The 27,802-nt window shown below is 42.6% G+C and overlaps 1 protein-coding gene across 10 annotated transcripts in view; it reads right to left on the reverse strand.

Annotated features, from left to right (window-relative positions):
* Nucleotides 1-1,590: 1,590 nt before the first annotated feature.
* Nucleotides 1,591-27,802, reverse strand: part of MAST2 (microtubule associated serine/threonine kinase 2) — a 199,728-nt gene continuing 173,516 nt past the window's right edge. For 9 of the 10 annotated variants that reach the window (XM_064455190.1, XM_064455188.1, XM_064455187.1 and 6 more), the window contains 14 exons: nt 27,322-27,460; nt 26,774-26,906; nt 25,264-25,429; nt 24,125-24,226; nt 22,443-22,565; nt 20,091-20,200; nt 17,474-17,628; nt 16,459-16,763; nt 13,667-13,882; nt 11,638-11,864; nt 9,994-10,116; nt 8,827-8,963; nt 8,411-8,598; nt 1,591-7,730 (listed from right to left, as the gene is read on the reverse strand). In XM_064455190.1, coding sequence (XP_064311260.1) covers nt 5,653-7,730; nt 8,411-8,598; nt 8,827-8,963; nt 9,994-10,116; nt 11,638-11,864; nt 13,667-13,882; nt 16,459-16,763; nt 17,474-17,628; nt 20,091-20,200; nt 22,443-22,565; nt 24,125-24,226; nt 25,264-25,429; nt 26,774-26,906; nt 27,322-27,460 — 4,202 coding nt within the window. In that variant the 3' untranslated portion in view covers nt 1,591-5,652. The remainder of the gene's footprint in view (nt 7,731-8,410; nt 8,599-8,826; nt 8,964-9,993; nt 10,117-11,637; nt 11,865-13,666; nt 13,883-16,458; nt 16,764-17,473; nt 17,629-20,090; nt 20,201-22,442; nt 22,566-24,124; nt 24,227-25,263; nt 25,430-26,773; nt 26,907-27,321; nt 27,461-27,802) is intronic. The other variant, XM_064455191.1, reaches the window with a different exon arrangement.

A 27,802-nucleotide genomic window follows, 5' to 3' on the forward strand; every position in this document is an offset into this window, starting at 1 on the left:
ATTGTTTCATCTTTCCCCCAATGTCCATCTTTGAAACTCTTGGTAAGCTACAGGCAGCCTGGCTGCCAGCAGCAGGAGTTTGCTCAGGGTCTTGCTCGAACCCTCTGATCCTGGGGGAAGGAGTCAAATCCCAGTGTCAGCATCAGCGAGCTGGCGCCGAAGCACGAAGAGCTGCCCATGTGCATGCTGTCATTCAGGAGCAAAATAGCCCTTATTTGTTGCGGCTTAATCCTCTGGGAGAATAAACTGCTGTGGACTAAGAGCAATTTATTTCTGACAGGGGGAGCCTCTACAGGAGGGCTGCAGACTTTAAACTTAACCCTAATTAAACCCTATCGAGTAAGTCTTAAAAAAGGAGAGAAACAGGATGTTCCCAGGAAGATGTAATTTGAAAAGCTCTTGTTGCCACATCTGTGCTCGGCCCCAAAGTGCAGGACCAGAGCGATGCTCCCGGCCCCCCGTGTCGATGGAGTGTGGTGCTCTGGACTCAGGCCACGGGGCACGGCCAGCCCTTGCTCTGCGCCAGGTGCCTGCACAGTGCCAACAGCGGCTGCAGGAGCTGCCAGCCTTGCCGTGCCAGAGAAAGGCCATTTTGTTCAACGCTACGGGAGATGTAGCAGCATCCTCCCGCTGCGCGCTCTGTGCCTCCCATCCCTTTGAGCCGTGCCGTCCCTCCCCGCGTGGGCAGGAGTACCACTTTATGAACAGACGTCAGCAATGACGAACAGCGGTGCGGCGAGAGGCTGCCGGCAGAGGCACTGCAAATCTCCCATGGATGGAGTTGTGCTTCGCCCCCGATTTCTGCTCGGCAGCTTCTATGGAGCACAGAGACATGGGATATTTTGAGCATCCTTGGCAGCAGCGAACAAGGCTGAGTCCAATCCCCCAGACACGAGTGTCTCCCCAGCTCTTTATTTCCAAGGACAGGAATAAGCCTTCGAAGGTTTTTTCACGTGGAGGGTGCACACCTGTAAATATTAAAAGCAAAGGGCTGCTTCTAGGAAAGGTTTTGTGTGGTATGTTATTAAGACAGCCTAAATAACGGGGTGCACATGGGGGCTACGTAGCTCCTGCTGCCTCGTGCCGTTTGGCTAATCCAAGCCAAAGCCGTACCGGTGCCGCTGGCAGCCGCTGCCCTTAGGGTGTTCGTGCCGGCGATTCAAACACCCGACAGCTATTGGGCTCAGTTGTGGCCAGCCGCGTCCTCTCCTTGTCTTGCTGTTTTCTTCTGCTGCTCGGCTAAGTTTCGTGTCCTGTATGTTTCTACCCCTGTAGTAAGGACTGACCGTTAGGACCCTGCATTAGCAGGGACACAGGACACTATATACTTAAGGGACTCTCAGTGGAGGATGGTAAATTCTCGGCTTGAGTTTCAGAGTGCAAAGCTTTGGCTTACCCACATGTCTGCCCCGAGGAGCAGAAAATCCCAAGCAGCCTCCCAGATTTACCCCAATACCTCCAACGCCCACTCTGCAGGCTACTTTCTGCCCCGCCAAGCCGCTGGTGGCTGACGCACAGCCACCCCCAGTGCTGCAGGAGAGCAAGGGGAGACCAAACAAGAAACATACACGAGTTTGAATTTATGTAAAAAAAAAAAAAAAAAAAAAGGTATTTATTTTGGAGGAGGATTTGAACATCGACATGCAGGTACAAGATGAATAAAAATTATTGCACCGCTATTATGTGGCAATTGTTCAAGTTTCTAAAAACACAGAAATCCACACTTTCTCTTATCTAGCTAAGTGCTGAGTGACACAGCTTGGCAGAGCCCAGCTCAGGAGGTGCTCTCACAGCCACCTGGATATGGTTATTGAACACAACGTAAACACACACTTCTGTCAAATCTTCTACTAGAAGTACAGAATTATCCTTCACATCCAGTAAGAGAAAACCAGAGAAAGACTTTATCCTCCCCTCTTCGGAAGAAAAACAAGAATTAAAATACTCCAAATCACACCTTAATGCAAGTGTGCCAACCAAAGCCACTGGTCACTCCTACCCCTTCCCCAGCAAGCGCTCTTTAGTATATTAGCAGCCAAAGGCCTCTGACATTCAGACCCAGGAGTGGCCGTTACAATGCTAAAGTCTAATATTTACAATAAATATCATCCATTTCTCTTAGTTTGCAACAGTAAGAGACAAAGGGAAAAACAACACTGAAATGAGGCACGGGGCAGGAATGCGCCGGCTGGATGCAGGAGCAGAGAGAGGCTGCAGAGGCTGGGACCAACTTTGATGCCATCATCCCAACACGGATGAGGAGCGGGAGACACATCCAAGCCGACGGAAGGAAACAGGGAAAGGAAGCAGGAAAGCAGCGCATCTCGATGGTTGTATGCACACCTCATTCACCAAACACACACCACACGCACGCAACTTCTACCTCCCGCCTGCCTGACTCCAGGTTACCTACGGAGGCCAAGTTCTTGGCTTGCTGAGTGCTTCCCTTGGGTACCGTGGGTCCGATCCTGCACTGGGGAACACGCTCTTGCTCTTCACACACAGCTCTTCCAACTTCTCATTCCTCCCCCGACACATTTTGCAAGCTTATTTGAGACAGTATTTAAGCAATTCTTAGCAGAGCAAGGAATATGTCTTGGTGTATCTACCTGGTTTATTATGAAAATTTTATAGAAGTCGTCTTTTGCCCAAACTTTTTGCTAAGGTGCACCATACAAATTTGACAGAAGGTGGAACTGGGACGATGGGGCACCTGGCACACTGAGGGAGACTGCAGGACTAACCAAGAGCAGGGGATACAGGGAAGCACTAGGATGCTTTCCTGGTAACGCTGTTTGGCTTTGGCTTTCAGAAAACCCAACGTTTTTTTTAAATTGCACTGATCACTTTCTGTACCGCAGCTACAAAAGAGGCAACGAAACACATACCTCACCTCTTTGGCCATTTCAGGCAAAAGCAGCAAAAGCTGTGACATAGCAAGTTTTTTCACTCCTCTCTTTAGGCGTAAGAAAAGACAACTCTGCAATTCAGCGCTGGAACCACCAGCTGCAACGGGAGGGAGTCAGCAGCTAATACAGCTGGTACCTCCAGAGGCTCCCATCCCACGCTGCCCAGGATGAGCCAGGTTAGCCAGCCTCTCTCTGAAGAGCAGTGGTTGGTTTTCCCCTTAGGTTTTTTAAACGCAGAGCCCTTCGTGGATGCCCCAGGAGCGCACCCATAGAAGCAGCTGTGTCACCACAAGGAGAAGGAAACAGGGACCTCCCACCCAGGGAGCAGCCAGGTCAGACCACGTTCTCGCACGACTCTGGGCTCACTACTTAATTGATACAGACTTCCATCTCATCAAGGTTAGGCGCTCTCAGGAGATAAGCTTGAGGCTTGTCTTTGTAATTACCACAGACTCAGGATGCTAAATCAAATTTTCACTATTCCTGCCCATTTTATCATACACTGTACTGCCAGTCAGACCTTGTTTCTCAGCAATTTTTTTGTAGATCAACCCATCAGGGAGAAAAACAGCCAGGTAAATACCAGATCCTGCCAAGTCAGTTCCTTACTTGCTATTGCTCCAAATCAGCACAGAATGATGCTCATCAGCAAGAGTGCTTTGAGAGGCTGGAGATGCCCAGGACCCTGACACGGCAGTGGAAATATTGCCGTTTATAATTGCAAACCGAATGTATGTGAGTAGCCTATGAATTCCAGGAAAAAGAGCAAGGAGACAGCACAGCAGGCTCTGCTCTCAATACCGTCACAGCAAGATTTATTAACGTGTTATCTGGGAGCTTTGGTTAGTGTATTAACAACACCATACATGTTCACACAGACACACGGAGTAAACACTCATTTAAACATGTTAACAAAAAAAAGCTCAAACCAACCCAAGACTTGGTCCAGAAATTAAATCCAAGCAGCCAAAATCAAGTATGCAATGGGGGGAAAGAATGGTTATACAGACAGAAGCAGGGTGAGATTCCAGAGATGTTTGTGATTTATGGATTGAGCTGAACTCAAGTTGAAAGAGATGGAGAAAATATATTCCTATATAAAAACACATTTGCATTTAGGGGAAGCAAATCAAAACTTCAAGTTCAGAAAAAGCCAAGACAATTAAGAAAGCAGCAGTATAACGAAATCAGACCAACAGAGGCAGGTTTTAGCTTGAAATACTGTTGCACAGTCATTCTGCTTCTAACAGAGTAAGCCGGTGAGCAGGAGACTAGACCTTGCGGGTGATCCGCAGGGAGATACACTCAGACAAGACCAGAATAAAAGCTGAGCACAATCTGGGACAAATGACGGGAGTGTTCATTGAGAGGAACCTTTAAATGGAAGAAGAAATGGCTTACAGTGCTACAGGTATCACCACTCGACACATTTATTGGTGTATTATTATTGATCTAATCCTCAGCAAAGAGCACTGTTATCCAGAGTCGGTCACACTTAAAGCAAGGCAATGTCTAAACCTAAGAGCAAAGAGTAATTTTTAAATGGAAAGTGACCTCAGCAGTGGAAATGATCTAGCTATCAAAGCTGAAATCTTAAAATATCACGTGTCTTGAAGTCTGCTTGCAGCTTGTCCACAGAACTCAAGGAGTCAGAACTCTTCATGGGTTTTTTTGTTTTTAAAACGGGCAGATTCAGAAAACTCAGCAAGTTTCCCAAGCCCCAATTCAGAAATGTTAAGGAACACCTTAAAATCCCTACCTGTTTAGACTCACCGAGAGAAGGAAGTCTCCAAAGGTCATTTATCATTGAGATAACTGCCCGAGACATAGTGGAGAACACGCAACTACAAATTTCTCTACTTTAAAATCAGCCTACAAGGCACCCCTTCCCTGGGGTCATTTATTCTGAGGCAGGGCAAGTTATAAAATGAAGCCAGAGAAAGGATGATAATATACCACTAAAATTTTGAAAACAGAGGGAAAAGTTGCCATTGTCCCATAAAGGATAAGTAAAAACAGTCCCAAAAAAAACAGCTTACGGATTGGAGATTTTTCTTTCTGGTAATTCCATTGAAAAATACTTTTACTTGGTTTAAAGTGAAGACAGGGATCTCTCTCTGTCCGACCCCTCAGCCAAGTCCCTTGCCTCTGTATCCTCTAAGGACACGTGCAGGACTGTGAACACACATGGTGACAAAGAGGGTTTACTTGCACTAAAGAGGCTTTGTAGTTTCAGGATAACTTGCAGACAAGAGAGCAGTTTCTTCTCCCGTTTAAGGACATCAGATTGTAAATTCAAAGAAAAAACTTGAAATTTGTGAATTTCAATGGCATTTCAAAGAGAAGGTTGAAAAGCAGAAATTTAAAAGTAAGCTGCCTTTTTTGTACTCAGAATTTTTGGGATCTCAAGTAAAGGCAGGATTAGAGGGAAGAGCACAACAGGCCCTAAACTCAGGCAAAATAAAAGGTCTGGAAGGGGAAAAAAAAAAATAAAATCAACAAACTGCTTTTTAAGCCCTGCTTTAAAGATACCCTGTTCTAAAGACACCTCAAACAGCAAGCATTACTGTGTACAAAAATAGAATAGCAAGGATGAAAAAACACAAAAAACAGTATGAAAAAAACCCTCCCAAAAATAGATGTACACAAGTTCTATTTTATATTAGTGTATATTACAAAATTCAAACATGCAGTCTCTATTTTGGATGTAGAATGCTCCAGTCCACATGTACCAGGGATGCTGCTATGTTTTCTTTACAGCACCATCATGTGACAGGGGAAAGTCTTGTATTTTTAACTGATTTCCAACCTCTTTGCTTTTTGCTTGCATGAGAGTCCCTTCTTTACAGGGCCTCGTGCTGCCATCTGGCAGGGGAGAGACTCTCAGAGCTGCTTGTCCAAGAGCATGAGACAGCTCTTTCGATGGAGTGATTTTGCAGCTACCCCCCAGCACTTCAGATGCTTTAGCACTGCAAAAAGCTGCCTCCTTTTTTGCCACTACGGGACACGTCACCTCCCAGGGCTTTGCCGAGTTTAACGACTCTGTGCAGGATCCGCTCCTTGTGGTCAGGGCGTCTGTGCTACATAGTTTGGCTTTCTCTTGACACGCTCCTGCTTGTGAAGTTTCCTGCCTTTTTTGTTTCAAATCTCTCTCTTCTTTACAGGAGGTACCCAAATGGGGGAAATCCTTTCTCTTTTCCACCTCTCCGGAACCGCACATACTGAGCTTCAGAGGGCCTAACACGCTCTGAGCTAGCGGCACTAACTGAGACACTGAGAGAGCTCTTTCGATAGCGCCAGGTACGAGGAGCGTGGAGGATACAGGACCTGCTGGGCTCATTTTGCTGGCAGTTGAAGCACCCTCAGCCTGGGGCACGCTGAGGTGCTTTTCAGTACTAGGACTTTTTTGGGACATTTCACTTGCACTTCCAGGAGACAGAAATGAGGTGCTGTGCTGTTCTGCAGGCTGAAGCGTCTCCTTGTGATCCCTCTCGCTGCGATCCACGGGGCTTACCGAGAGAGGAGTGCTCATGCTTGTCGTGCACCACGAAGAAAGTGCCAAGAGAGGTTTGGAATCCTGTTTTTTCTGACTGCTTTCTTTTAGCAGAGGGTCTTTCAGGTCAAGCTTACCACATGAGGCCACTGAAGAGTCACCTTCTTCAAGTTCCAGGAGTTTGATAGATGGGCACTGTATATGGTCTGCACAATCTATTGGTTTTTGAAGACTTGTAGTTCTCCCTAGGTCTTTGATTGCTTCAGAAGACTTGTCTTTTGGACCAAAACACTCAAAAGTTTTGTTTTCTGGTAATTTATGATCCTTTGCAGTTGTTTCTGATCTTAGGAATGGCTCTTCTGAATTAGCTAATTTTTCTGGAGAAGTTCTTGGGAGGACCTCTGATGGGGAAGGGTGCACACCGATTTGCAGTGGCCCTGAAACAGGCTTGGCTTGTTGATTATTTCCCTTCTGCGAATCTTCTGTACCTTTTGGATCTTCAGGTAGAAAGGCATCATCTTCAATACTATCCTTGCTTTCCAATTTAGATGAAAACTTATTATCCTCATTAAAAGAATCTGAACCTTGGTCTCCATTGTCACGGGGCTTGTCTAGCCTTCTTCCATCCTGACTATCTTCTGACCCATCATCCGTTTCATCTTCAGAAGAATCGACTTCTCTGATGGCCTCTTGCTTTTGCAGAGACTCCCTCCTCTCCACCCTGTCCTGTCGGATAGCACCCAACTTCCGTGAACCAGGCTTCTGCAACATCCCTTTTTCCGCTAGCCCAAGTTTGCCACCTGTTGTTTCATTTGCAGATTCTTGTAAGCTCTGGAGACTAGGATCCCTCTGTAGCATCTCCTTCTTGAATTCAGAGTGAGAGATATCCAAGCTATGCTTACGTGAGGAAGCCAGCTTCTTCTCAGAAGAGGACAGGGAGGCGGCCAGTTTCTCAGCTGACTGCACTCTCTTTAGCAAAGGAGACCTAGGGGGCTCAGCACTTTTTGGGCGAGAAATTTGTCTCACCAGCGGTGGAGAGGAGTGTAGTTTTACTGGAAAAGACTGAATAATACTGGAGCTGCCCACTGAGTGTCCTGGTAAAGGAGATGGGGAGCGCTGTGGTGATGTGGACTGTGGGGTTGGTGACGGAGTGTGAGCTAGTGGTGACAGAGGGATGTTTCCGGCAGATTTACGCCTTGGAGATCTGTACTGCCTTTGAAGCTTTGGTGCTAGTCCATGCAGAGAGCTGGGTCTAATGTGTCCAGAGCTGGCTGGAGAATTGGGAACACTGGAACTGGGAGAGCTGCTCTGGGAAGAATTGCCGCCAACTTAAAAGAGAAAAAAAAATATAAAAAGACTAAGAGGATTAATATATATTTGCCCATTAAAACAAGTTATTGAAAATAAGACATGCGAAGTCAAGACAAAATGCCATGTTACCACAAAGCACTGCAGTAATATTACAAGGTAATATTGCATGGCTTCTGGTGGAAAATTCACATTGTTGTCACACAACACCAGAATATAGTAAGAAACACACTGCTATCAGAACGTTTTTTTCTGAAAAAGCCTCCAAGCAGATAACCCATGTGTTTCAATGCTATTCTCAAGATGTGAATCTATTTCATCAGCTGATTCAATTTTCAAATATTACTTTGCCACAGTTTTGATTCCTTTTCTCTGAACTAATACAGAAAATGTGTCAAACTGCTACAAAAACATTGCAACTTACGATATGCATTTGCGGCATAGTGAAAGGATGCTGCAGTATAGGAAATGCATTCTTAAAAGGACGTATGGATTTTCATTTTTAAATGAACCAATGAATGAGAATACATCCATCCTTAAGGTAATCGACATCACAGCTGTCATTTTACTTCACAAATGGACCTACTACCTGCTGCTGTGTATTTTACTTTAAAAATTGATCAATACGCAACAATCTTTTCCAAGTTTTTTTCTGTTTGTATGGATTTTTGTGGGTTCTTTGTTTAGTTTCTTTTTTTACCTGAGTGTACAGACTCAGGAGTGGATCTGTAACTCTGTGTTGGAGACCGAGGAGACAGGTTGTGAGTTGGAGAGCCAGGCACACTTTCTCCAGAAGACAGAGAGCGGTTTAGTGAAGATAAACTCCGGCTGGTGTGAAGTAGTGATGCTTGTTTAGTGATCTTCCTCAACAAAGAACTCTTCTTCTTACTGTGGAAGAGCATCAAAAATTGTTTACAAGCCCAAATGATTTATTTACCTTTATTGGCATATTTCAGTCAATTTTATGGCACAGTTAAAGAGAAAAAGAAAACAAAAAGAAAGAAGAACTAAAGGACTTACCTGCTCATATACATTATCTGCAAATTGATTTGACAAGATGTCTCTTACATTATCTTGGTTACCATATACTTTTCACAGAGAAACATCAAAACAAACCTTTCCTGACCATCCTTAGTTTTGCTCTTCTTGTTCCTACGAGCCATCTTGGATTTGTAGCTGGCTTTTCGAGCTGGACCAACTTTGATGGATGTGTTCTCAAATGGTGTGGTGGAGATGGACACTTTATTTCCACTCTGTCAGAAACAAGACACAGAGACATTGGCTTTAAACGTGGCTATTTGAAGCAGATCTGCAGGCTAGGCAGGTAGGCTGCTAGTTTATTACTGCCTGCCATTTCGTAATCCTTTGTCAAACTCCATTTCCCCCTTCGCATTTCCACCTATCATTTATTAAGGAATTGCTGAGAGAGTGCCCTCTTTACTCAGACTTTCATAAATTATTAGCTCAGACCCCAGCTGGTAGGTGAAGCTTCCCAGAGCAGATAGAACACAGCATCTGACGTCTCCCATTGAGATCCCAACTGCCTCAGTTTAATACTTGAAATACTTGGAAACTTGAACAAAGTGAGATTCTGTCATCAATCCTATTCCCAGTGCTCTGACTGATGGCAGATGTGAGAGTATCGGGCATCTATCACGATGAATCTGCAAGACAGAGCTTGGCTTGTCTCTCTCACCTTCAAAAAAAAAAAAAAATCCCGATTGCTCCTCTATTTGCAGTCCCAAAGATTTCTGTCTCTTGGAACAGTCCAAAACTTTGGTTTTTATTTCCGTAAATGGATTCAGCTCAGAGGAGGTATCAAAACGCAAGTCATTTAACTGGATAATTTTAAGACCAACCATTACAAAGCTGCTTTTAAATATCACTAGGAATAATCCTTGAGAAAGCAGTATTAAGAGCTAATAACATTAGCAGAGCCTAAAGGCAAAAAATAAAAGTAATTTGGAAAATTTTTAAGGTATTTGTTTCTTAAAGTGATGTCTGAGGAAAGGTATACTTAAAATCTTACTAACCCTTGTCTCTACTGCTGATAAAAATGTATCTGACAGGTCCTTATTTCTCACACAAAATATCTGAGTTCAGCTTAAATTACATGCAGAAATTTTGGAGATGTAGGGATCAAGCTGCAGCAATGAGTTTTCACAAAACAAGGGCCAGGTGCTGTGGACATACTTGTGTTTCAGACAATGTCAATTAAATACCTACGGCATTTTAAACAAGCTAGCTCATATTTTCCAAAATACAACATTGCTGAGTCCCTACCTTCAGAATCAGCTCCACCACTTCTGTGTGGACCAATCCATGGACTGGCTCCCCGTTGACATGGGTTATCAGATCCCCTTCACGCAGACCTGCTTCGTTCGCTGGACCACCTTCCTCCACGTGCTGGCAACGAGAAGGGGATTACTAATTTGAGGAGAGGAATATACAAGATCGCTGGCCAGATCAGACTCAAAGCCCATCCATCTCATCTCTCACTGCAGCCAGCATCAGCTGCTTGAAAGAAGGGCAAAAGAAACCACTGACTGGCACAGCCAAGCACAAAAACCTGTGCTCTTCCACTCCTCCTCCAGCATCCTGCCAGTCTTCTGCTAGTCCAAGGCAGCCGGCCAGGATGGTTAAGTTGATCAAGAGACCAGCTCCTCCCAAAGCAAAAAGCTTACCACATTTCGAAAAATTTTCAGCACTTTGGAATGTTAACCAGATACTCTTGATTTCCAGACAAAGCATTCAATCTTTTTCCATTTCTTTGCCATCCCAAATCCAGCAACCTTCCATGTACATGCTGGAACCCAAGGCAGCCAACAGACTTTTAAAGACTCTGTGCCATGTGTTTAGGGTGCCTTTATTGCACCTCATCCCAAACAGTTTCTTTTTCCACTTTCCATCCTTTATTAACCTATCCAACATCAGATCTTCTCCCCCATGAACACACTGCCTTTCCCCCTCACTGTTCAGAAAGATAAGCTTCCTTCACAGTGAGGAGACAGATATGCTTGAGAATACTGCAACTCTCCCTCCAGCCAGAAAAGACTACAAATCAGTGACTTGGTCTGAGCATTTTTCAAGGAAAGCAGAGAGGAGCAAGGGAGAAATGCAGCTTCAGATTATTTTTCTAGGTAAGAATGAGGGCTAAATAATGACCAAAACATATGAAGTCCAAATTGTCTAATGAACACAGAGATACAAGGAGAAGAATGAACCACTTCACCCTGACTCCGTTCTACCTAACTACGCAATTCAAACAACACTGCTTTGGGGAATGGTTCATTCCTAGAAGTCATATAGGCTAACAAAAAAGGAACACAGAGGTCAAGTACCAGAAATAATGGGAAGGAAGAGATACAGACATGGAAACCAGACCTTTTAGCATAGCACACAACTAAGCCATGAGCTAAATCCCTAGGCAATCAGTGTAGCAGCAGTGATGCTTTAAGGCTTGTAATCAATTCCAAGTGACTGCCTGGAAAACCCCAGTAGACTGAACCGATCAGAAGCAGGCTACAATCGCTAACACAGGTCTGAATAAATTAGCTATGACTAGCCCTCATGCAACAACCCCAATAAAGAGAAAGAGGGAATGTACACAGAAACATGCTTTAAAGTATGTGCTACAGGTGAAGGAAGGTGGATTCATGTAACAGGGAAGAAAGAAGGAAAGAGAGGTTGCTGTGGTTCTGTAATGGGCTTGAAAACTGCTACAGGTAAAACCCAAAGCGCTGTTATTAATTAATTTATTTATTTATTTTTAAAGGGTTTCTTCCACCCCCAAAAGATAACTTTGGGTCCGAATAAGGAAAAAGAAAACAGGGTGGCAAAATACAATTTATAAAGCTAAATCCCACAACCCTGGCTAAATGCATTTCTGGCCCCAAGGGTACTCTTTTTAGAAAAGCAGAGACATACCCAGACCATGTGATGCACAGTGTAGATATCACTGTCACCCATATAGACGCGAATGGCACGGAGAGTGAAACCGTATTTCTTTCCAGCCCGATGGATGATGATTGGTGGTTTCAGGTTTGCAATAGCAGGAGAGAAGTCGCGGCTGGGTGAGGAGTCCCTCGAAGATGGGTTGGAGGATAGAGAATGAGGTGACATTGGACTGGCCAATGGAGAACACGTGTGGTGATCTACAGTGATAACACAAAGGTGGGCAAAAATTAGGAAACCAGATCTCCAAAAGAGAGAAAATTCTTGTTAGAGAACAGCTAGGAAACCATCTCTCCCAATGCTCTTCAGTGGTCTTCACCAGAGCTGGGTTTGCCTGCAGCTTCAACTAATTCATGCTTCGGAATACAAAAATCAGCAGTTTCCAAAAAGCACATTTGAAGGGGTGTATTTAACACAGCAGCACTGCTTGCCTAGGATTATGGTTGGGTCAGTGTTTACTACTTCTCTTTCAGGGATTTGCAACCTATTATAAGCATTTTCTCTAGGCACAATCCTGGAACACCCCATTTCAAGGTTACGATATATTATTCTCCTCCAAAAGATCAGATAGTATATACATCTTGGTGCAAGATACATGTTGGTGCTGAGATAAATCAAAATCAGTTAGTATTAACACAAAATAAATCAGTAGGCAATCAGACAACACCTGCAGCTAGGTAGTTTTGGTAGCATTTTAAATTCACAGGGGCAAAAATATTTAACCCTAAAAGATTAGCTACTGCAGGGACTTTGCTACTGAAAAACAATATCACAAGCGTATTTCAGAGTGCGTTTCCCAAACGAGTAGCCAAGGACTGGGCTTTTGGCTAAACTCTCTGACTCTGCTTGCTAGTGTAACAACATCCACTTTTAAAAATACAAAGCAAATACAAAACACTCATTTTAAAGTGAAGCTGGTCAACACGAGTAAAGAAACCTCAAAAGCAGGAGTATTAAATGCAGCTGTAAAAGGTAATCCCTAATCCATTAAGGAACACCTGCTGAATCACCCAGCATGTATTTACCTGGCAGATGAGAGCAGCTCTGGAGGAACCTTTGCTGGGTGATTAAATACACATTTTAGAGATTTTCATGAGGGAGTCTGTAGTTCGAAAAGCAATCAACGCCCAAACCGCAAGAAATGTAACATGCATTACCATGATAGTGCCAAGAAGCAGTTGCATACCTGCCTCCAGCTCCCTGGCTGAGAGAGGCAGGCAGGCTTTGCTCTGCCAGCAGGTTCTGCTGAGTTGGCACTTGTGGCCCAGCTGCAATTTCCTGCTCCCATCTAAGCAGGAACAGGTACAGCCCTGGAAACACAGCAAGGACTTATCCTCTGGAAAGAGGGACAAAATCCTCGTAGGAAGAGCATCCTGCTGAACCTGTCTGTCATAGCTTGGAATGGTTGGGCTGTTCACTAGAAGTTACCACCTGGCATTAGGAATTGTCAAGGTCTGGCTCTGCTTGGAGACAGAGCCAGGCCAACAAGGTAAGCTATTAAGTGTTAACTTGCTTTGTGAGTTAGTTACACTATTGAATTCTTGAACATCCAATCTCAACCAAGTTATCTGGAGTTACTGAAACCTCCCCATGCATGAATGCACCAGACACATATGGTTCCCAAACAATGCCGTAGTTAGCATGTGACCCCCAAAAAATAGTACCTTGAGGGTTAAAATCATTCCATCTCTACATACTTCCTTGCTGCACCATTGTCTAGAGACCAGCTAGGAGCCAATTTAAACAAAACTAGGGAAAGAATAAGGCCCAGCTGCCATTTGCAGAAGCTGCAGTCAGACCACACACACCATGCTCCTGTCTGTTGCAAAGCAGCATTCATTATCCTGCTGAGTAGTAAATATTAAACCAATTGTAAAAGTTAGATCTCCCCCCTCCTGCCAGTGAGGGCATTATTCCAGGAGAGTGAAGGGGAAGGATCTGTCTGCAGACCTTTTGTTTAGTGCTTGCAGATTCTGACTGCCTCACCCAAGGCATTTCTTACCTGAGGGAATCAGGAGAGACAAGGCAGTAGCGGATGCTGATTTAATCACTTTATTGACAGGTCTTGAGGTACGTTTCTCCCCTGATTCCCCAGAGAGCAACCTGTGTCGTGCCCGCCGCACTGCCAAATCGCTGATGGCTTTTGGAGTGGTAAGGTCTGGGCCTTCATTGCTATTAGTGCGAGCGCGTGGATCAGAGAAATCTGCAGTGCTCCCAGCTACAGTTTAAATTAAAACAGATTAGAACCACAGGGAATTCCTAACAGTCTATTCCCCTACAGGCAAAATACATTAAATCAAAGTAATGTTTACATGTAGTCCAAGAGTAAATTTTCCTAAGAAGAAACCCCAGGGCTTGAATTTTTATTTACAGAAATGGTGTTATTCTGAATACAGAAAATTAGCAGCTTCTGTTCTCTTGGAAAAGCTCGCTAATGAAATCATATTGCTCAGTAGCAGTTACATGAATCCTAAAGCTGCGGTGCCATTCTGCAGGCAAGCCATTTCAATGGGATCGTTCACAGATGAAAACAGGTTTATGGAAAGTGCTCCATTTTTACAACCAGCAAGAACTGTCAATCTTTAAGTTAAAACTGCCTGTAACTGAAGAACCAGGTTCTACCGGAGTTGCCATAAAAAAGCCACTTATAGAGAATACTAAGGTACTAAAATCAGGGAAAGTAAAAATGTGGATTGCAAAGACAACCCTAATTTTCCCCTTCTATGCACCATTGCAATTCAGTCTTGAATTACTTAACCTGCTATAATTATATATAAAATGCAACGTAATCTTGAAAATTGGACTGGGCATGCAACAACAGCAGATGGTGGGGGCTGGGAGTGCTGTATTGAAGCTTGGTGCCTCAGTTCCCCATCTGATACCTTAAAGGGGCACTGTGAAAATACATTAATTAGAATTTACAAGGTGCTCAGAAATGAAAGTGGTGAGCATCACAGCAAGTCCACAAGGGAAATTAATCATTCTGTCTTCAAAAGCAAATTTTAAGCAGTGTGCAATAAATAAAGCCTAAGGGCCACATTTGGAACATTGAGGACAGAACAAAACATTGATCATTGTTATTTAAGTGGGCACAACTGCTCTGCATACTAAGTAAAGCAGGAAGTACCACAAAAATAAAAATTCAAAGCGCCATTCGCATAGACCTAGAGGAGCACTCCAAGAGAGTGACAGGAATTACATTCTTCCCCTGCAGTCCCTCGCCTCTGACTTAGCTTTGCAGGCTGGAGACACTGAAGCAACGGTATTCCTGAATCCCATGCGCTGGATTAAAGACTGCTCTAATGCATTAGGCTCAGGGGAGCAGGCTGCCCAGGGAAGCTGCGTTTTTGCCTATTTTCATTTGCAATGGAAGTGTTCTTGCATTTTTTTAAATAGCATTTTTCTAGGCTTTTAGTATGAAATTGGGGAACTAAGGTTCACTATGGCAACCTATGGCACCCAGATATGTGGTAGCTTACTTCTTTCACTCCTACACCTTTTCCCATAGGTTAATGGAGTATCTGATGGCAGCACCGGGCCTCTTCTGGGAGGATGAGCCATATAGGGGTATGGAACAATTTTGGAGGAAATTTCACAGACTGCATTGCAGAAGAGGAAAAATGAGATGTGGGAATTTTTGGCTTTACTCTAGACTGGAGGTAAATTTCCTCTAAGGCACTTCTATCTTCTGCTATCAATCCACCATCACATCTGCCCAGTGCCCTTCATCTTATCCTTGTCCAGTCTTGCTGCCACTCTGACTCCTTGCTTAGTACCCCTTTCCTCTCCTTTCCATCCTCAATGCATCCACAATTGTTTTGCCTGCTTGCTCCCAGTTTCCCCCTGCAACTTGTTTCTTATTTTCTTACCCAGTTAGTCCTTGTTCTTCAACACTACAATCTAGTTCTTCACCTAAAGTTGCCTACCTTCTCAAATATTATCTTGCCAACCTTCAATTCAGCTTCCCTGCTCTCTTCCATTGCGCCAAATTTCCTTTTTTCCCCCTCCTTACTACCCACTAGTTCCCAGCTCTGGCTTCCTCTGTACTCAGGAACAGGCAGCTTCACCCTCTGCCCTCCCGGTGCCCTGAAAGGGGCAGGGACTGGGGACACTCCAGCACCCAGAGCCCAGCCCTGTGCTGCAGCAGCCCAGGGCACCATCACAGGGAAGGTCCTGCTCAGCCCAGTGCTGGAGAACGGCCCCAGGATGGACAAAGCTCCTGAGAAGTCAAACACTGATTTTGAAGATTCCTTCTGCTAAACCTAGGCTGCCGTTTTTTAAGCCTGCAACTTGGCTAAATTTCAGGATATTTGGCTGAGACAGCAAGTAGCATGTCTCTGACACAAACCCCATTCCCCCAGCAAATTTCAAGTCTCTAATCCAAACTTTTTGGATAAATAAAACCATAGGAGGCAGGGATGTGTTAGTATGGCTGACACGCATATTCTCTAGCCCAATTCAGTAGTGATCTGCTCTGACTAATGCTTAAAATAATGCTGCCTCAGGTAGGCACCCAGTGGTTACAAGTCGGCATAGATCATACGGGTCTCGAGCATGAGAAGACCTTAATCAATTTGAAGTGGAAGGACCGAAATATTACATATAATTTTGAAGAGATTAAACTACCAATGCCATTTTAAAGGCAAGCACATCCACAAAACTATACTAGAATAACGATTTAGCATGAGATATTCATAGAACTCGACATCAAAATCCATGGTTTTACAGAACTAACGTCTGCAAGCTAATATGGCTTTCTTGGGAACCACGACACCATCACACCAATGCACATACCTGTCAGTGCTGAGGCACTGCTGACAGCCGTGGATGGGGTGGTGGGTCCAGCATCACCTTCCAGCTGCAGCTCTTGCTCTACAGGCTGTTCTGGAATGGGCACCGGCAGCCCCTCCCGTGACTGCACAGTGGATAAGAGCATCCCCTCAGACTGCGGCCTTTTGAGAACGGTTCCCTCATCCTCAGCGGAGATTGCAAAACGGGGCATATCGAGAAGCCCTGAGCAGCGTCGGCGTACCGTCAAGGGTGGGCTGGAGTCGCTCTCCGTGTGTGAGGATTCAGACATAGATAAGCGCTTACGCAATCTAAGTGAGAAAACAAGACAGAGCTCCTCAGTTGAGTTAGGGGCATAAGGAACTTTAAAGGGAGCAGCACATAGACCCAACTCATACATCTGAAGGCAATTTAAGGTGAAGTTAGGAGACCAAGCTATATCATTAGGATTTAAAACAGCAAAGGCTTGGGGCATCACCCGAATCTAGATTCCCAATATATTCAATTGTTAAGCTTCTGAGAAAGGAAGGAATAAAACCAAATTCTGGGCATTCATATATTTTATGGACATTTTCATTAGAACACAAGATTTTTTTATATTCTCAACTTTAGAAACTTTGGACTTTCCTAATGGTTTCTCTAATTTGTGACACATGGTAAAAGTCTGGCAACGCCAGACTTTGGATTCACTGATGGTTAAGAAAAAACTGCTGCTGGTACATCTCCAACATAACTAGCCTTCCACAAATGAAAGCTTTACTTAAGGTTAGAATCCTTTTAAGTTCATTTAAAGTATTTGCTACAAATTTAGGAGATGTTAGTACTTAATTAGATATATTTAAGGACTATATCACTTCTACACATTTATTTTCAGCTATTTATTCCACTCTTCAGGCTTCACCTGTGGAAATACATCATATGAAGCATTCCCAACCTAACACTGTTCACAGAAAGTTTTGGCACAGGTCAGTCTCTCTCAGTTGCTATGAGAAACCAAAAGGCTTAGTTCTACAGAACTTACATTTCAGGAGACCCAATCACCCAGCTGCGGTCTCGACTCTTCAAGCCCCCAAGGCTGTCCAGCCGGTCATCTTTTTCTTCACTGAGACTCCGTTTAGTTGGTGGTGGAGTCTTTCTCTCTTCGTGGATGGAAAGACGTTCCATGCTGCTGTACACCTGCATATAGCAAAAGATCCTTCTGTACAGAGAAAACAAATCTCTGTAGCCTTTCTGATCAAGGGGCATAATCTCTTCTGAAAATGAAAGATATTCCCTGAAAGCATGAACTTGGTAGTGTTCTTTGGATAACAGAGTGTAGATGTGACATGCTCAAAGTGTGGCAGGGAGGAAAGGGAAAAAACCAAGCTTTGGAAACATGAAACATGCTTTTTTACAACAGCACCCACCACCTCTCCTCTGAAAACAGCCCAGCACACCACAGAAATACTAAGACTTGTTGAAATCACTTGATTTTTGTTCTTAACAATTCTCAAATCTGAGATATTGCTAAAGCAGGCTCCACAAGTCTTGAAGGTTGGCATCTGGATCTTGAAATCTTACTACACAAATCCAATTCAGTGATAGGCATCACACTCGTGACCCCATTTTATTATCATCAGTCTATCAGCATTGCCCCAAGCTTATTTCAGAACAAAAAAGTCCTGCCCTCCTCAAGGAATCTACTAGAATGCTGACAGCTTAATGAAAGTGCCTTTCTTGGTTTTACAGCCGTCTTTAAATAATTAAATGATTAAGCAAAAAAAATCCATCCTTTTAAAACTACACTTGACTGTGGACCTAATTTACATAAGAAGAGATTAATGAAAATAATGTTATTAAAAATTCAGAGCATCAACAAGATAACTATTAATAAATCATATGGCTGAATTGTCAGACAAGAATTTCAAAATATAATGAGCCTTTTATGCCTCCCACATTACAAATGCTGTATAATTTTCCAGGTCTTAAAATAAATACATTAAAAGTGAACTTTTTCTCTTTGTGGCAAAAACACTGAACCCTAAAGAAAAGCTTTAGTCTAAGAGATGAATAACACTCATGGTGAGAAAAGGCAGAAAGAAGAAACCCTTACGTACTCATGAGAACCTTTCAAAAACCCCAACTAATCCTCAGGTCCAATTTTAAGCATACTTTTGGTGATGCAAATCAGGAACAACTCCATCAAGTTAACGGTAACTGTTACTTAAGCCACTGAAGCCCAGCTGAGGAAAAGAAGAAAACACTGGTGCTTCAAAACTGACTTCAGTAGTTGAAATCTGGAAGAACTGTCATGAAAAACTGAAACATCTTTCAGTGGCCTAAAGTAAAACTCCTACTCCCACCTTATCAGGAAGAGGGAAATACTGTTCACAGAGTGGGGTGACCTCAAAACAGCATTTCTTCTCCCTTGTGCCCCTCCCCAAACATGCTGTTTTATCCATGCTATCAGCACAGTTGTACTACTTCGTAATGCCCATAATCCCAGCTTTTTATTTCAGATCACCTGAGTAAGAATGAAGAGACCTGCACAGACCTGAGGAAGGCATACTCAATCCAGAAAGCATGGCCCGAGGGGGACCTTTTCAGGGTTTCCTGTCCATTTCCCCACCTCAAAGCAGAACCAGCTTTCTTGTAATCAACTGGCAGATGTTTCTCCAACCTATTCTTAAAAGCCACCAGTGATAGAAATTCTACAAATTCTCCGGCAACCCATAACAGTGCTTATTTATTGCTCAATATCAGAAACTTTTTCTTATCATCTACCCTATATCTCCTTTGTGCCCACGATTTAATGTCAGTTCTGGGTAGAACAGGAAGACCAATGTATCTTTTCCTTCTAGCAGTTACGCATTTGGAAACACATTAGGTTTTATGTTTTGTAGATCTCAGATCATTCTTGTTGCTTTCCTCTTGACTCTCTTTTACTGGTCCCAGAACAGGACAGGGTACCCCAAGCTAAGGCCTTCCTACTGCTAAGCAGATGGAAAGGATTTCTTCATTTGCCTTGCAGAAAATATTCGTCCTTGACCAGTATGGTAACTGCCTTTTTGCTTCCATAATTTGGCACATCTAACTCATGATAAAGTTTACACCCAGATCCTTCTTGTTGAAACTGTCGCCTTTTGTTCCTCAGGCTGTATTTGAGACATTGAACAGTAGAGGTGTAAACTTCACCCGTGCCCTTACTGCATGGTATCCCTTTGATTTTAGACCATTACGCCAAAATGTCAGAATCAATTTTCATCCTAATACCATCTTGTCACCTACTGGAAGACCCTTTCAAAATGACACTGTTCAAAGCAAATAGGCTTTGGACACTCCCTATGCCAGCATCCAAGTCACGAGTAAAAACACCAAACTCTATCAGATGCAGGAGAGACCTCTGCAGTAGCCTGCATATTACTGAAACATTAAGAAATACAAAATCTCGTTCTCCAGTTATTCTTGGACTCACCACCTAACAGGCCACAAGCTATCACAGAATAAAAAAAAAAGTACAGTTTTTTCCTTCCTCACCATATATTAAACACCATGTGCCTCCCACATATCATCTACATGATTAAAATCTACCCCATATGAAGCAATGAAACTGTGCTCCTCTCTGGGTTTTTTCTTTCAATAAGCTAGCATGCTCCTACCTTGCTGAACCTCGGCGAGCACGAGGAAAACTGCCGAATTTCTACGTGATCATCATCATTAGTATCCTCCTCTTCTTCTGAATCCAGGTGTTGGTACCGCTCTGAACGGGCTGTGAAGAAGACATGGCACATTTCACCAGTGCGGGACGTGTTGACAACTCTCACACCTCAAGCATTCCTACTTATCTACTTACTGTGACAAGTAGAACTGTGAGTGTTCATACGCCACGCAGGGTATTTTCCTTAATGCTGAAACATACCCAGCCAGTTCTGTTCATCCTGTACAATTAGCAGTGAAGAATACCTCCTTCCTACTGAACTAATCTTATATCATCAGCTATATTGTATTCTAAAAGCAGCTGATACTCTGCAGGTGTCTAATCCTGCAGACCCCTTGTGGTAGGGATATTTCTTCCCTAAGGCAAACAATCATATGGAAGGAAACATGGAAATGATTCACTGTCCCAATTTCCAGTAAACAGCTTTATGATTTTACAAAGTCTATCCTGCATACATACAAGTAGTCTTTAAAAAATAAAAATATTTACCCCAAAAAAGTATTTTCTCTTCTCCCTCCTACAACTAGAAAAAGGATTAGAATTAGTGAAAGAAAATGGGCAAGCAGCCAATATGCAAAGCTTTTTTTTAATGCAAAAATCTAAACTGCCTCCAAAGAGATTCTGTGCTTTGAGATTTGCAGCACTGGATTTCTAAGCCAGCCACATTGGATTTTGCTGGGCAGGCATTAATAAGTTTGGCCACAGAAAGCCGATAGCTATACTGAGCCAAATTTGTTGCACTGCATCAGCCAGAAAGCTACTTTTGTAAATTCTGAAATTTTCTGCATTAGGGTTTATAACACCAATGCCAACTCTTATCAGTGTCTATGTGAGATATTTCCTGACGTAAGAATTCCAGCCTTTATAAAGGACTCACATCAAAGTCACCCCAATAACCTGCTGAGCATGCCTGGGTACCTGGGGAGTTTGCCATCATTTCTACTTGACAGACCCAGTGATTTGCACCACTGGACATAACGTGGTGCTTTTACCCACCAGGATCCGCTCATGGCTGCTGTGCTGAGCCTCTCCCAATCACTGACCCAATTCAGTGACCAGAGCTCAAGTTCAATGTCCTGTAAGTCCAGTGAGCAGGGGGAACACACCACCACCTCTGCTTCTACATCTATGTTGTACCACTGTAACCTTAATATATGCAAAACACACATCTGCCCCCTCTACACAGCTTGACTCAAATTGCTCTCTGCAGCAAGTATGTGGAGATTTCTCAATCTCTCTCTCTCTCTCTCCATTCTACCTCTCCATCCAACCCCTACCCTAAAATCCTCTTCCCCAAACCCGGAGAGCATTATCTAATAGGATCTCTGCTTTAGGCAGGCTGCTCTCTCTCCCTCCCTTAACCCTGAGTAAAGTGCAGGAGCAGAGCAAAAATGTGCTTCACATGGAGTCAGCAAGTCCTACGGCCCTGCGAGAAGGATGGAAGAGATTCCATTGAAGTAAGACAGAAATTTCCACAGCTCAGGAAACTGAAGTAGCCCAGTATCATCCTGCGCTACAGCTAGAGTCAGGGAAAGACCCCCCTGACCAGTGACAAGCCCTGCTCAGCTCCCCAAGTCACATGAGAAAAGCTAAGGAGCAGAGGCTCTGGGGACAGAGACCTCTCCATCCCTCACATGGTGCTCCTCTCTTCTCTCCCAAGAGCACCAACTCTGTCTGCTGCTTATCTGGAAATACCAAGAATCTTACATAGCACTGATACCACAGCAGTTCCCAGACAGTTATACACACCAGACAGGCACTTCACTTGATATCTCATTAGAGTTAACAACACTAAAAATAGGTGAAACACTTACAGTGAAAATAATTTAAGTTACTTTAAATCTTTAAAGAATTTTCCCTACATATTTGTCTTCAAGGTTTGGGTTTGGTTTGGGGTTTGTTTTTTTTTTTTTAAAAAAAACATTCATTGGCTGAAAACAGACACTAGGGAAAGATAATATTGCTCAAAAACTCATGGAAGTTGGATACACCAAATGCTTTGGAAGTGCTGTAATAAACCCCGCTTAACAAATGCAGTACCTCTCACTGCAGAGCCATGGCTGGCAGAACCACAGGCACCAGTGAAAGGCCAACTGACTTCAGCAGTAACATTTTTTAATTTAAAATTCATTTGCTTTCGCAGAAACCTTACTTGGCATTCAACAGAAACTTTTAAAGCAGTTTCCATCAAGTGTTTTTTCCAATTTCTAACAATGACTTATCTCTAACAATTTCAAAAAATTAAATATGCACAAAAAATATGATGCCATTTAGGCTGAATCTTTAGTCTTACTGTCAAAATAGCTTGTGTCATCCTCAGATTCCAACTGTGGGATGAATTCAGCTTTCTGCCGAAGTAATCCATTCCAGTCCAAATCTTTAAAGAATCGATGCTGTTTCACTTCAAAGGCACTACCTGAAATAAGCATCTTTTATTGCAGAGTATTTATTTCAGCATTTGCATAACAAGAAAAACAAACCCTAAAAATATCAAGAGCCTAAGAGAATTTCCCAGGAATTCTGAGAAACAATTTATCCTTTTACCAAAGTTGTGATCCAGGATAAAATCTGAACAAGATTTCTTCCTTCCCACCTCTTCTTCTGTTTAATGAGAACACATGACTAAACTGGCTGGAAGGCAGCATCTGCTGTTACATTCCACAGCAAGTTGCAAGATTAAGAACTAATTAACATCTTAATTTAAAATTTCCAAACTCTAAATACCATCTTGATAGCCAAATAAAGGGAGCAAACTCAGAAAGGTACTTAGCATGTGCATGGCTCCACCCTCACGGATAAACCCATCTATGTGCTTAAAACAAGGCAGAGGCTTACATATCTCCCTGAATTAGTATCTTTTGTTATTAACCTCAGAAGCTTGGGTATCCAGAAGGAAAAACTAAGGATTATCTGTCTACTAGTATATGCATTTTTTTTTCAAATGAAATTACTATTCATAAAAGATGCTACTGCCTTTTTAAAAAAGAGAATAGCAGAGGAAAAGAGATAAAAGGTTTGCTGAGTGCCAGTGGCACTATGAGATGCCAAGTGGAACAGCAGTCTCAGCATTACAGGTATGAGAGATCATCAACTCATTTTATAAGGCAAGAAACTGTACATCTTTTCCGTGACAGCAACATCTTTCAAGTACATGGATTTGAAGTAAAGAAGAACATGTGAAAACCATCTGATATCATTATTAATTCATGATCTATTCATCACATTTGTGTGCACGTGTGTTAAGTCTGCTGAATACATGTTTGGGATTGTTATATATATATAAGTTTTTATTTTATCCTTAAAGTGTAGTTTCCAAGTGAATATCCAAAATTAAATCAAATAAATCAAATCAATGAAACAGCCTGTGCCGTGAAGCCGCAGTGTTGCACAAATTATTTTAAAACAAGAGCATAGCTAGAGATTATTTATGGTTATTTACTATCAGGAAATGAGAAGTGTTGACTTGTAAAACTTTAAATCTGACATTGTAATACAGAAAGATTGATATTTGCTTCTGCCTCTGCCAAAGAGACTTTGTTGTATGTTTGGAGAATTCTACAGTACAGGCCTCTAGGAATGGGAGAGTTTTCATTTATTTTATTACACACAGGGGTTCACATCCATGTAGGCATTAAGCCCCTAATCAAAAAGAACTTCAAAGAAATCTGATTATACACTGTTTAAATGGAGACGCAACCCTCAAGCCTTTAATGGAACAGCACAAATTTGAGAAGTCATGTTGCCAAGCTGACAGCGCTCCTTTCTTGTTTCCCAAACAAGACAGTCATATCTGACTGACTCATGTACAGTCTACACTAATTCTCAGAGCTTCACCACACAGGACTCATTGAACCCGGTATAAACTGTTTCCTAGCTCCAGATGAGCATTTTTCAACATGGGTGGGTGTGCATCACTGGCAAGGTAGCTTCTTTTCCTGCTCCTGGCTAGCACTTTCCTATGCACAAGGCTCCTACCTGTTCCCATTCTTTCCAGAGGATTTTGGCGGAGAAGCTTAGAAATTAGGTCCTGGGCATCTGGTGGCAGTGCATCATCACCTTCTGGCCAGGCAATTTCATCTGGGGACAAAAAGAGACTTGACATTTTCTACCAGCTTCACAACCAATTTAAATAACCATTCACATTCCTATACTGTAAAATGCACTGTTCAGTTCTGCCCCAGAATCGTAAGTACCTTGAATTCAGCAGCTTGCATACTTAATGTAATTCAAGCATTGACATTTTCCAAAATGCATAAAATTCAGCGTCAGCTAAAGCTGCTGTCAATCCAAGCAGTGCTTGCAGAGAAAAAAAGCATTATGAACTCTATTAATAAAGTATGAAATGGGACTTCCATGACAATCCATAAACAATGACACTGACAATACTGCAGCTGTATCTTGTGCCTGCACATTCCACATTTGTTATACTTGGAATAGAGAGAACAATTCACAGGTAACAATTTAATGCATCATATTTAGTTCTTTGCTGAAATTTGCTTTTTACAAAGCACATTTGCCAAATGTGTTAAAAATTCACTGTTTCAGAAAGCATTCCCAATAGGAAATGTTTTCACTGGCATATTCACTGAGAGAACACAAAGCAATCATTTGTCCAACTCCAAGCAGGAGATAAGTTTAAAAAGCCACAAGACATGAAGGTACTAAGTACAACAGTTTCAATGTGTCTTGCTTTAATTTCCTTTTTATTTAATTTATACAACAATTACTAATTGACTAACGTTTGCACCTACAGAAGCAATAACCAAAATCAGACTGGATTAGACCAGTTGGCAGCTGCTCCTTTCATATTCTCCATCATTTCAGTCAAAAGACAGAACATAAAAATCCCCAAATATTTTTCCTCAATCCCACAGGATTTGCATGACTCCCATGCACATGCCATGCACAACAGAACTATCTAGCAACTCAACAACTTCCAGTAGCTGGAGTCAGATGGAGGCTACTTTGATACAGAGAGATAAATATTTTAAAATTACAAACCATTATTTTACACCTAGTCTTTCCTGACTAAACTGTTGATCCTCACTATTTTCAAGGTCTTACTACTTCACAGCACACTTTGAAACCCCTTCAGAACCAGAACAGAAACATACCACTGATCACTTGTCCGAACAGCTCTTCAGGTGTGTCCCCAAAGAAAGGAACACAGCCAACTAGAAACTCATACAGGATAACTCCCATGGCCCACCAGTCCACGGGCTTCCCGTAGCCTTGGCGCAGGATCACTTCTGGTGCGATGTATTCTGGAGTCCCACAGACCTCAAGAGAAACACACAAGAAAGCAATAAACCTACAGATTGCCAAAGTCACATAAAAGCTTATTTTTGTCTTTTTTTTTTTCTTTACAAGGAAGTTATTAATGTTTTGCCACCAACCACTATGCTGTGAACTACTTCATGGAGCAACAGTCTATATTTGAGAAACACATTACCTGCACAGAAATGATATCGTATACTATGAAATGTTCCTAGTGCGGACATGCCAGCTAAGTAGTTCTTTGGTGCACAAACAGTACAGCATATGGGAAAAATGCATATTCTGTGTGTACAGGTCAGCCTGCTTGATGGATGTCTACCGGCACAGCTACAGCTATCAGGAACTGAGTTTTGACAAACCTCTCACATCTCTGTGCTAGCAGAATTTAGCTTCACAGATGCAAAATTAGCAGCACAGAATGATTACACACTGCAGCATTTAAACTTGGGAGGTACAGCTGGCACAGACAATGGCTAAGGAAACGACGTTGGAAGATCTAGGTTGCCTCAGGCTTAGAATCAGTGACAAAAACAAAATAGTTGTAAAAAATATAACACTGCAAAATGCAAGACCATGATCTAGTGACCAAAGAGAGTTCCTGCTAGAAAAAAGCATCGTTACTCAGAAGCAAAGGAAAACAGTACCACAGGATGATTATGAATTAACACTTGGGACAGCTAAAAAATAAAATTCAACTGTGATCCCAGGAATTTTCAGAAGAGAGAAGTATTTTTTAATCCCATCATACAAGGCACTGGTGAGCCTGCATCCAGAACAGTATAGTTCCTGTCAACTATGCCCAGCTCAAGCTGAAAGAGGTGCATGAAAGAGCTGTTCATTCATCAAAGGAAAATCTATCTTGTTATCTAGAAGAACTTAGCTGGATAAGCCTAGCAAAATGAAGACTAAGGTGAAAAATGACCCTTGGTAAGTATCAGGGGAATAAAAATCAGTGTTTAAGCCATCAGACAAAATTACAAGACGAAACATACATGAACTTGCCATTAACTTTCTAAGCACCAGAAGGGGGAGATGCTGAAACAACCTTCCAGCAAAATCTGTGTTGCATCCCTAACCAATTTCTGTTCACACTTGCACTGCTGCCTTGGCCACACTTTCAATATCCTAAACTAAGAGCTGAAGTGCATCATTCCAAAACAAGAAGCTAAAATAACAAACAATACCAATTTATGCACAAACATGAGCATCGACTTCTGTCTTTTCCTCCCATTCTACAACACACAACACAGTGTCGAGGCAGAGGGGGAGTGCTACAAAATCCTATTCTATCCCAACACAATATCCTGCATCTGATCCCACATCAACAGACAAAATTTTTCAGCTTACCTGCTTGTCCAGGAATTCCCTGGTATCCTTCTCAATGTGTCCCTCATAAAGATTAGTTGTAAGACTCATTAATCCAATTTTAGACAGTCCAAAGTCTGTTAGTTTAATGTGACCCATGGAAGTTATCAGGAGACTAGAAGAAAGAGAAGGAAAATAATCCAACATTCCATTAATTGTTTCCCAAAAGGAATTTAGAAAAAGAATACAAGATAATGCTAAGCAAGTTCTCAGTGTTACACCCCCATCAATTACCTGGAAGGAACCTCCTATGCAACTGAATCTCACAGAGCAGCCAAGGCAATTAGAAATCCGACTACTTTCTGGCATAATTTCATCAGCATAGCAACAGTTTTGAGATATCTGAAGACCTTCTTCCCACCCTTTCTACATCTTGCTACATCAGTAGCAAGAGACTCCCTAAAATCTCCTACGTGTCAGATACCATTGAAGATCTCTACTGTCTCTAGCCCCCATGTCCTCTTGCTTATGGAGAAAGGCCCTAAAGAACTGGTGCTCTCCATCCAGCTTCTGAAGAGCTAAATGCTTACTTATCAGGTTTTAGGTCACGGTGAACAATCCCATAATTGTGTAGGTACTCCAATGCCAGAACAGTCTCAGCAAAATACATCCTCGCCATATCAACAGGTAGGGCACCAATATTCTTGAGAAGTGTAGCACAATCACCTCCTAGAAAAAGAAGTTGCAAATATGGCACAGTGAAATGCAAATATCAGTATGAAAGAACAGCTATGGGTCTACAACACTAGATTAAAATTTCCTTAAGACTGTCTCTCTCAACCCTGTTAGCCTGAATTCTAAAGCTCTCTCTACACTCTGTCTTGAGCTTCAAATAAATATTAATATCTTAGGAAAACTGAGATCCATGTATGTTGGGCATGCTTGCTCAAGAACTGTACAGATGCTGTTTCCAAACCATAAGCAAGCTTTGAAGAAAGGGTAGTTCATGACTGTTTGGCCTCTCTATAAATTCCTTTGCTTTCCACCACTGAGACACATACTACTTCTGAT

This window comes from Phalacrocorax carbo, chromosome 6, assembly GCF_963921805.1.
Source record: "Phalacrocorax carbo chromosome 6, bPhaCar2.1, whole genome shotgun sequence".
NCBI classification, from domain to species: domain Eukaryota; kingdom Metazoa; phylum Chordata; class Aves; order Suliformes; family Phalacrocoracidae; genus Phalacrocorax; species Phalacrocorax carbo.